This window comes from Tamandua tetradactyla, chromosome 14 (genome assembly GCF_023851605.1).
Source record: "Tamandua tetradactyla isolate mTamTet1 chromosome 14, mTamTet1.pri, whole genome shotgun sequence".
NCBI lineage: Eukaryota > Metazoa > Chordata > Mammalia > Pilosa > Myrmecophagidae > Tamandua > Tamandua tetradactyla.
This window is the reverse complement of record NC_135340.1, coordinates 87,932,327-87,942,743: the sequence shown is the minus strand read 5'-3', so window position 1 is coordinate 87,942,743 and position 10,417 is coordinate 87,932,327. Positions and strand designations below refer to the sequence as shown.

At 56.6% G+C, this 10,417-nt stretch overlaps 1 protein-coding gene across 3 annotated transcripts; it reads left to right on the top strand.

The window, feature by feature from the left end:
• Positions 1 to 198: 198 nt before the first annotated feature.
• Positions 199 to 5,710, top strand: SIVA1 (SIVA1 apoptosis inducing factor). Of its 3 annotated transcripts, none has more exons than XM_077128384.1 (4): positions 199 to 359; positions 2,307 to 2,513; positions 3,304 to 3,445; positions 5,484 to 5,710. In XM_077128384.1, exons 1-4 carry the CDS (start codon positions 242 to 244, stop codon positions 5,539 to 5,541), a joined length of 525 nt encoding a protein of 174 aa, XP_076984499.1. In that variant the 5' UTR covers positions 199 to 241; the 3' UTR covers positions 5,542 to 5,710. The 3 variants fall into 3 exon arrangements, with proteins under 3 accessions (XP_076984499.1, XP_076984497.1, XP_076984498.1); XM_077128382.1 differs by having other exon boundaries at positions 3,289 to 3,445; XM_077128383.1 differs by lacking the exon at positions 199 to 359 and adding an exon at positions 1,713 to 1,833 and having other exon boundaries at positions 3,289 to 3,445.
• Positions 5,711 to 10,417: the final 4,707 nt, after the last annotated feature.

Genomic DNA, 10,417 nt, shown 5'->3' with positions numbered 1-10,417 from the left:
TTCTGAGCGGCGCGCCACAGGTCCGCCTCGACCCCTGCCCTGCGCTTCCCGCGCCGCCCCCGAGTTCCGCCCGGGCCCTCACCCCGGGCCTATTCCGAGCGGAGCTGCGCACAAGTCCCGCCCTCGCCTCGGCCTATCCCGAGCCGCGCCGCGCTCGGGGATTGGCGGGCGGCGGTGACGTCACATGCCGGCGGGAGGCGCGCGCTGTGGACTGAACTGCGACGCTGCCGGCCCGGCGGCCATGCCCAAGCGGGGCTGCCCCTTCGGGGACGCGGCCCCGCTGCAGCTCAAGGTGCGCGTGGGCCCGAAGGAGCTGAGCCGCGGTGTGTGTGCCGACCGCTACTCTCGAGAAATCTTCGGTGAGCGCGGGGCGGGCCGAGGGCCGGGGGGAGTGGAGCGCGGGGGACCCTGCGTCCCTGCCCCGGGCCCCCTCCGCAGACAGGCCGGTAGTCGCTCTCCGCGGGTCGTCCGGGTCGCGCCTTCAGACCTTGGCCGAGGCGAGGGGATGGGCGGCCTGGATGGTCGAACGGGCCGAGTGGTCTCTCTTGACGGGCGCTGTCGCCGGCCCTGGAGAGCCGCAGGCGGCCTCAGCGAGCCCTAGGGAGCTCCAGCCGCAGGGCGAGTCTCCGGGGCGATCAGCGTCGGCCCAGGTGGCTGCGCGGCACGCAGGTTGGGTGGGAACCGGTCGGGCAGAAAGCGAGAGGAAGGGAATTCAAGAGACAGGGAGCAGCCAGGCAGAGGCCAGGCCGTGGGAGCGTGGAGCGGAGTGGGACTTGGCAATTCGAGGCGGGATGTGAGGCTTTCGCGTGCAGGGCTTTAGGTGGGTCGTCACTTTCTGACCGCCGTGATAAACCCCTGGGCAGGCCCAGAGTGAAGCTTACTGTACTTTCCTGTTGGGGGCAGACCAACTAACTGTAGAGCAATTAGAAAGTGCTTCGGGGTTAATTAACGGTATTTGTGCTGTAGGAATCTGGAAAAGAACTTGGCCTTAGGAAAGACCCGTTCCCTCGACCCTGCCTCTCTTGCTACTCCTCCCCTCAACACCGGTAGCTGCCCTGTCCTTCCTTGCCTTGTACCACTGGGGTTGCAGACTCAGATGCTTTCCTAGACTGTACAGGTGCTAAGATGAGCCTGAATTTCGAGGGCTTGCCCCGTCTTTCAGGGTGTTTAAACATTATATAGGCTAAAAGAAGAGTTGACAGGCAGTCTGGCCTGAGTCAGTCTGGCTCTTTACCCTCCTGCATGACCAGCATGTCTGGAAGCTTGCCAGGGCTTATCATGCCCAGGGCCCAATCACGGAGGTGGGGCTGGGCCCTGGGCAGTCAGTAAATGAGTGCAGGACGCCCAGTTTGAACCCATGGATCAAATTTCAAGCCCAAGCTTTCACCCTTATTTATCTTAAATAAGCCGTAAACCATTGAAGATAAGGATTAGTCTTACCACATGATGCCTTCCCCACCCCACCCCCAATTTCCAATTGCAGTGGACATTTTAGAAATGGTAGGGGACTGGACCAGTGGTTGGGGGGCCGGATGTGGCTGAGTTTCAAGTGGAGCTCACTCCACTTGAGTTTCCCGGTAATTTGCAGCTGATTTCACGTGGGACTGCAGCTTGAAGATGATTGGAGCTCCACCCTGTCTGTGTTGGGACCAGGTGGAAAACAAAAAGCGTTTCTGGGACGGGAGCCCAGACATTTGATTTTTTGAAAGCTTCCCAGGTGCTTGATGTGTCGCCAAACAGAAAGCTACTACCCTAGGTGCCAAAGAACCCCTTCAGCTCCCACAAGATCTTTCTGGGACACATTTGTCAGGATGGTTGCTGCTGAGGCTGCAGGTGAGGAGAGTGCATGCTGTCCGGGCCCTCAGGCCAGCCTGAGCCGTACGGCTGCCGATCCTCCATGCGCACTTGTCTTTGAGATTCAGTTATCCACAGCTGGGAGCTTCTTGGTGGCTCATGGACAGGGGCTTGCTGGGGAGGAAGGGGAAGGCAGGTAGTGACCCAGCCCAGTGAAGTGAAGGGAGACCATATGCCATCGGGAGACCATATGCCAGGAGCAATTGAGAAAATAAGTAGAGTGATGGAAGAAGGGGCTCCTTCATCTAGAACACAGGTGGTGCTGCAGAGCCCAGAACCTTCCTGGAGGAGGTGGAAGGGCAGGAAGCATTTCAGGCATGCAGAGAAGCACCCATTTGTTGGGAAACATTGTAGTCTGGAATAGCACGTGACAGAGGGTGTAAAGGACAGTGGCTGAGGACGAGCTCTGTAAACTGAAGGAGAAAGTGTGTGAAATGTCTTATCTTCCCCAGAGAAGACAAGGCAACTCCTGTTTCGTGGGGCCCAAGCCTACATGGACCATGTGTGGGATGAAGGTGTGCCTGAGAGTTGTGCCATTGTCCACCTGCCTGAGTCCCCGCAGCCTGGCCCCATGGGCGTCCCGGGGGTCTCTCGGGGGCAGCTGCTAATTGGCCCTGGTGGCCGCCTGGTACGGAGCCGTGCCCAGGCCTGTGAAGCTGGTAAGTAGCCCCCAACATGACATGTCCCAGCCCTGGCCCCGTGCAGATGTGTGACAAGTGTTTTCCCCTTTATTCCTGAGACAGTCTGTCCTGAGCCCCAGGGTAGCTACCTGGATTAACAGGGGGCGGCCAGGAGTGGAATGCATGGGGCAGGCAGAGCCTGCTTGCTCGGCCTCTCCTTGGATACCGCCCTTTTCATGGCTCTGAGGAGCGAAACACTCTCAGCTGTTGGCCTAGGAGATAAGCAGATAGGCCTGGGTCAGTAAGACCAAGCTGGTACCTCGTGGCATGGCATTGGCTTTTTCCACTGTGGGTCCCTGGGGTGGTCTGCCAGTGGGTCCAGAAGGACCAGGGCCCCTTTTCTTACCGGCAAAGTTTTGGGCCACATAGAGAAACCTGGATGCCAGGCAGAGGTGATGAGGAGGACAGGATGAGGTTTTAGTTTAGGGAGTCTGAGAAAGAGCATCCTGGCATAGGAGGGGCACTGCCTATTATCCCGCCCCAGCCTGTGCCCTGTCTGTTAACCAGGGATGTTGTGAATGCTCGGTGCAGGGGCATTGGATCACAGGGCAGCTGTGCCCATGCTAGTAGAGTGCCGAGCAGGGGTACTTGGCTTCTCCTGAACAATAGACCTGAAGTAGACTCTCTGGCTGGGACAGGGAAGCCCGTGCCTAGGATCACCTTGGAGCGAACGGCTGTGCACATGGACACCTGAGAACCAGGGCCCACCTGGGTCTGCCCCGGGGCTGATGGCGCATGGCCTTCCTCCTCACAGACCCGTCAATGACAGTTTCCAGAGCCTGCTCATCGTGCATCCGCAGCGTGGACGGGAAGGCAGTCTGCAGCCAGTGCGAGCGTCCCCTGTGCGGCCGCTGCTTGCGCACCTGCTGGGGCTGTGGCACAGGGGCCTGTTCCTCGTGTGCCATTGTCGAGTAAGTGGCCGGACCTGCATTGCTGCTGGCTTAGTCGTCTGAGGAAAGCTTGGAGCACAGGATGGGCAGGGCAGGTGCATGTTGGGGGGGGGGGGGCATGGGATGTGTGTGCATTGTGGGGTGGGTGTGGTATGTGTACAGGGTGGCTTTGTGGGTAGGCATACATGCGGAGGGTGTTTGCTGTGTGGCCATATGGTTGGGCGTGTGTGCAGGGCAGGTATGTGTGTGCTATGTGGCTGTGAGGAGGTGTGTGCATTGTCGTCCCCATGCACAAGCCAATGTGTGGCACAGACCTACTGCCCGCCGTCGTGGTGGGCAGGCTCCGCAGGCCCTCGGGTTGCCAGCAGGGTACATTAGTGGTGATTTTGCCCAGTTTTTCCTTTTTTTTTTTTCCATAATCTTTTCTAAAAGAACTATACATCTCAAAAACTAGAAGTTCTGTATTTGGCTGTAGTCTTCTGTCTTAAACTTTGTGTTTTGGTCTTTTAAGCAGTCGTTTCAGAATGTGCTCATTTTTCCCCCTCATATAGTATGTTCATTTCTTTCCTTCCTTCTTTCCTTCCTCCCTCCCTCCTTCCCTCCCTCCCTCCCTCCCTCCCTTCTTTCTTTCTTTCTTTCATTTGAGGAAATCCTAGGATGTAGCAGCAGCTAAAGTGCAGTTTTCTACTTACCTTTGTTTAGTCATGTGCTCCTAAGTCTGCACCAGGCAGGGCTTCACTCTCCGTGAGGGTCTGTATTTGCCGCAGCCGATGAGATCCAGCCTTGACAGGACGAGAGGGGACAGGTCCAACATTCACCTGGTCTTGGCAGGTGGGGTGGGGTGGGGAAGCACAGCATCTTTTTACTGTGCCACATAAGAAACAAGTATTTTATCAAAACAGACACATTCAGTAGGCCCCAAACAATCTTAGTCTCCAGTTTTTAAAACTGAGCAAGTAAACCTGAACATCCCAGTAAAGAGACGAGTTACCTGCTTTCTCCGAGTAGCTCTTCAGTTGCGACTGGGCCCAGGCTCAGGGAATGGAGAGAGGCTGCTCTGCCAGTGCATTTCCTTCCCAATAGGGATGGGAGAGCAGGGAGAAGCTGCTGAGACCCTGCAGCAGGTGCCATGAGGCTCAGGGGTAGAGGAACTTGACCAACTTGCTTGAAGCTTGTGGGTGGGGTTAGTTACAAATGTGGACTTTTTCTTTTGTGGTCGCCAGCTCCATCCATCTTCCCTTCCTATTTCCTTGTCAGCTGAGAAAGGAGAGGGCTTTCCAATCTCCAGCCACCCTCTCCCTGGAGGGGGAGTTTAACCTAGAGCAGAACAGGTCACTATTGTAAGCCCGTCTGCAGAGCCCAGGCCCAAGTTACTGGGCCGCATTGACCAAGAAAGCCCTGGGGAGCGAGAGTGTTACCCCAAACCAGCTGGGCTGGGCTTCGGTGCTCTCCTCCTGCCTTCTGATGTCTTTTGCTTCCTCTTCCCCAAGTGCTCACAGGATTCAGAATGAGCTGTCAAAAAGGCTGCTGGCAGATGCATCAGCTTTGAAGTGCTGTCCGGGAGGTCCTCTCCCGGATCCACTTTACAAATGAGCCTTGGGTTCTAGGCCATAGCCTCAGAAGTGGCCAAAGGTTCCTACCCACAGCGCCTGCGTTCTCTTGCTCCATCCCTTTTGCAGGAGGAAAGCCCCCTCCTGCAGGTGATGGCTGACTTGGGTTGCATGGAGATATGTCCCAGTGCCCTGTGAGGTCCTGGGGACAGGGCGGAGCTCGGTGTCCAACCCAGAGCTGCTGGCAGCTGGGTCAGACCCACTTACAGCACTGCAGGGTGCTGCCTTTGTCTGCTGATGAGTTTCTTTTTGTTATGTGCTGAATGTCCTAGTCTTTCCCCTTAAATCTTGATATCTCAGAAGAAAGTCACCGGGTGGCATGATTCTGACATAAGCCATCATGGAGTGGTGGCTTCTGTGGGATCCTGGGAGGCTAAATCCTTCTGGAACCCAGGTGGGCTCCTGTGGACTTACAGTCTTCTCTTTCTCCTCCCTGGTGATGTTGGCAGCTGCAGCGACATCCACGAGAAGACGCTGTGCCCTGGCTGCGCGGTGTTTGAAGCCTGAGGGAGCTCCTGTTGTCTGTCCATCTCCCAGGGCCTGCGCCCATGGGATGGACCCTCCTCCGGTGACCAGTCCCTGGTGTCGGGGTACAGAACTGTGGGCAAGCAGGTGGCTTTGATATTTTATATTTTGTACTCTGATAGAAGTGAATAAACCCCCTTATATTTAGATACGAGGACTCTTGTGCATTGGTGGCTTGCAGAGATGTTTGTGTGACCCCCTTGGTGCTGGGAAGATGTCATAGTCCAGGTGTGCAACAAACAGCTTTTCATGCACAGTCAGTCCTGTCACCCTCTCTGAGCACCTCCCCACTTAATCAGATGACACTGAGGTCCTGTATGTGTTACTAAGCCATGCCTTCTGGCCGCAAGCAAGCCCAGGGAGCCTGAGCCCAGAGCCCTTGGCTATCGTGTTCATCATCCTAGAGCAGTGAATGCTGCAGGTGACTGGGCCCACTCTGCCCATAGGAGCAACCAGCAGGGGAGTCTCAGCAGTTCCGGGGAGACCGGGCTCTCAAGCAGGTGCAGTCTGCGCAGTCTCGAGGGTAGGATGAGTTGACAGATGGGAGGGATGAAGGTGGCCTGGAGGGCAGGGGTGGGCAGAGGTATAGGTGCGAGCCAGCAGGAATTCCCTGCAGGGAGCATGTGGATTCCAGGCCCCACCCCTGGGTAGTCTGTGTCTGTGAGTGGTGTACCCAGGCCTTCCTGAGAAACTGGTGCCTGGAGGGCTGGTGTGGAAAGGGACTGAGCTCTCGGTGGGGCAAAGACATCATAGCGTGGGTGGCAGGCAGTTCTGGCTAATTTCAGGGCAAGCCATGAGGACCCCTGGGGAAACTGGAGGCACATGGGCAAGGAACCAGAACAGGCCATTGTGGGGCCATGGGTGGGAGGCTGGCAGGGTGTTTGGGTGGTGGAGTGTCAGGCCAGGAAGGGCTTGGCAGTGATTCCTGGAGCCTCTTGGCCTGGGGAATATTCCATAGCCTCCTTGCGTTGGGCTGGCATGGGTACCCTGCCTGACGGCAGTTTGCATCACAAGCACAGGAACAGGTGGCACAGGAACAGGTGGCAGCAGTGAGCCTGACACTTTCAGTTGTGGGTTCACCTCCTCCTCTGGTTTCCTCCTGTGGCAGCCACCGGGCCACTTCCAGGTATCCCCCTGCGGACTGGGGCCCTGTACCCCCGTTTCCACACGCCCCACCCCTCTGCCTCCTCGGGCCCTGCTCCTGCCTGTGGCACTGGCCAGGGTCTCTGGTGCCCTGTCCCGATGCTCCAGCATGCTGACCACCCCTTAAAGGTAATAGCCTGAGCTCATGCACTCGAGGCCCCAGAGCTCACCCCACCCTATGGCCTCCGTAGGGTCCTGGAACCCACAAAGTGTGCCTCCATCTGGGCATTCTATGGCCACTGCCCCCTTCCTGGGAGGTAGCTCCACACACCTCTGGCCCACGCCCTCACTCCTTCCAGGACTGCTCAGAGCAGCCCCGTCTCACTGCCCCTCCTGCCTGGCCCAGCTCTTCCCTTGGCCTGTAGTTCTCCCTTGGCCTGTAGTTTCCTACTGGTTCTCTCTCCTGACTGTGCAGTGGCTCTACGTCCTTTACCTTGAGCAAGGCCTGGCTTGGAGGTTTGCCATGAGTATTTGCTGGCTCTCCCATGGTGGAGTAACAGGGCCTGGGTCTGTCCTCTGCCCTCAACGGTTAAAAAAAAACCATAAAATGCTTAAACATTGGGCAGCTGGCAGCAGACTGTGAGAAGGAGTCAACGTGCTGGGCTCTGGGACCGCCCCAGCAGGCCACCTGGAGCAGGAACCAGAGTGAGCTCCGTGGTCTCAGCGTCGAGGAGCCAATGGAGAATGCGGGGAGGCCAGGGCAGTGAGAATTTGCGCAGTGGACACCAGGGTGTGGTGCTGCAAAGAGCAGAGGTCTGCAGGGCTTCCCCACCAGTCTCCTGAGAACTGACCATGTCCTGTGAAGAGATCACCCAAGGAGAGGGGAAGGACACGCCCCCAGGAGCCAGAGCAGAGAAAGTTGTAATACACAGGACGTGATGGAGTTCAGAAGCTTAACTCAGGAGCGAGAGTGAATTCACCAACAGCTAAAAGCCTCTGAAAGACCAAACTATTCTAAATCTTTAAATAGTGTTGCAGGACAAAGCCCTAAGCTAATTAAAGAAATGTAAAAACAAGATCCAGTATACAACCAGGTAAAATTTACATGTCTAACATCTAATAAAAATTTTTAGTCAACTAGAAAAGAAATATTTAAAGAAACAGGACTATACAGCATAGTCAACCCTGTTGTGAGTGATGGACCATGGCTAATGGGATAATAAAGTGCTCTTTGGTGAATCGTAACAAACATACCAAGTAATTCAGGGTATTAACAGTAGGGGTATGTGGAAACTCTTATGTTATGCCTGATCCGCAAACCTATGACTTCTCTAATAAAAGGCATGCAAAAAAGTAGAAAAACAACCCAGTGAGAAGGAAAATCAGTCCATACAGACAGTCCCAGAAATGACCCAGAGGGTGGATCAGCATCTATGGTAAAAGCATTCCATGTTCCAGGAGGTTGGGGTACAGTGTGTTAAGGCAACTAGAGATGAAAATGCGGGATCCGAGGAGGGTGCTTGGGCTGGGTTAGCAGCAGATAAGGTGCCACAGAAAGGTCGACAGCCACAGAAGCAACCCAAAAGGAAACAGTGAAAAAGCCCAGGGGAGCTTGGGGTGGTGGCCGTAGCTGGATTCCCATGGGGGTGTGGGGGGACAGGTTTTTTTTTTAAGAAATAATGGCTGAAATTTTTCCAAATTCAATGAAAACTAAACCCACAGGTCGCAAAAGTGCAATACGCCCCAGATAGAAAATTGTGAATAAAATGACATTAAGGCATAATCATGATCAAACTGCTCCAAACCAGTGATAGAGAGAAAACTTAAAAAGTGCCAGAGAAGAGTAGACATTACAGGAGCAAAACTAGGAAAGGTCCTTTTCACTAGCACACGACCAAAAGGGGCTGGTCTGGCCCTGCTGCCTCATGTGGGGGGTGGGGTGGGGAGTCTGCCAGCATCAGCTTACACCTGCTGGAGCACGGAAAGCCAAAGTGCTAAAGTCACTTCTATTTTTCTATTTCTGTCCCTGCCCAGGCAAGCCTTGTGGAACATAGCAGGGAGTTGGGGGTGGCTGGGCGGGAGAAGGAAGGCCTCCCTTCAGCTGGCAGGGGCCCCATGTGGCCTTCCTGGCCTGTCCCTTGCTGCCCCAGCCCACGGCTCCCCGGCGGGTCGTGGCTGCTCCCCCACCCCACCTCCCAGATCTGCCCTGGCCTCATGAACCAGGATGGAGAATGGCCTCTGCACCTGTCAGGAGCTTTCTCCCTGAGAAATCTCGGCACGTCCCTGACCCAGCACTGCTCTTCACTGTGGAAGTTGCAGCAGAAGGTGTGGGGCCTGGTTTCCCAGCCTCTCACTACAGACTGTTCCATCTGGAAGAGTCTGGAAGGTCAGGATGGTCTCCCAGGGCCTCCATCCTCATGCTCGCTCTTTAATGAGGCTGTGCTTGTGTGAGGTTGAAGCCCCTCTCCTGGACTGCAAGGAATTTCCCAAGGTGTTGCCCATGATCCAGGGGAGCCCCAGGGAGAACTTGCTTGTGCCCTCAGCCTGGGCCCTCTGTTCTACCCACTGCCCGGCTGACCCATGGCCTCACTGCTGCCGGGGGGGCCTGAAAGACACCCCCACTCTTGACAACTAGCGCTAGCTTTCAGCAACACTTAGTTGAAAGTTTGAAGATAACAGCTGGACTGTAGCTTATGGTTTCTAAGATGCGACCTTTTGTGTATCTGAAGTCCAGATGCACCTCACCTCCGGAGCATCTAATATCTGATGTGATGTGTGTGTGTGCAACACCTGTCAGCGACAGGCTACCCTTCTAGCTGGAGACCAGGGGCAGCCCCTACCATCAGGATTGCCTTGGAGAGCCTCAGGGAAACCTGAGGCCTGCCTTGCCCACCCCTCCCACCCAGCCCCCTCTGCGTGCCTGTTGGACTCTGCCCTGCAGATACCAAGGTGGCTTGCTTCCTACCCACTCACCCCCAGCGAGAGCCCGCGTCTCATTGTAAAGGAGACTGAGGCCCCAGGACGCCTGTTTCTTCCTCCCCACACTCCTTCCCCGTGCTCTGCCCCCTACCCTGAGGCCCCTGGAGCCTGCACATGTCCATGCCGCCGGCCCCGCCCAGGGAGCAGCTCTGCTGGGTGGCCACCAGGTGGCGCCATGCCAACCCTGGTTTTGAGCCTGGGTGGAAAGGGGAGCAACCCCAGCAGGAGCCCCAGACTCCAAGGTCCCTTAGTCGCTCTGCCCAGCAACGGCAGCTGCAGCCGGGGCGGGAGTGGGAGCCACGCCACTCTCCCTCTCTAAATGGAGGTGGGGCGCTCTGCTGCAGGCACAGCTTGATCCCCAGGAGCTGGAAGGGGACCCACTGGGCTCGGGGATCCCCGGGATGTGGCCCGGGTCCCGGCAGGGCTTTGGTCATCTGCGGCTGGAGCGCCTTCACGCCCTACCTCCTCCCCAAACCTCCGGGGCTTTTACGGGAAGAGGTCCTAGTTCCCTTGAGAAGGGCTCCTCTGCCCATTGCTAGCCCAAGTGTGGCCATCGCGGGGTGCAGCAAGACCAGTGTGGGAGAGGCCACCCTGACCCAGGACTCCTCCCTGAGGCCAGCGCCCACCCTCCCTCCAGTGACTTCTGGCCTTGTTCAGACACCCCGGAATGGCTGGGGTGGGGCAAAGCGCAGTGGGGGCAGGGGGCTTCCAGCACCCTCTAGGCAGCGTAAGAGGGGAGAGATCCAGAAGGCAGAGGGCCCAGGGCATCTCTCAGGGAGCTGTGAGATAGGGAACA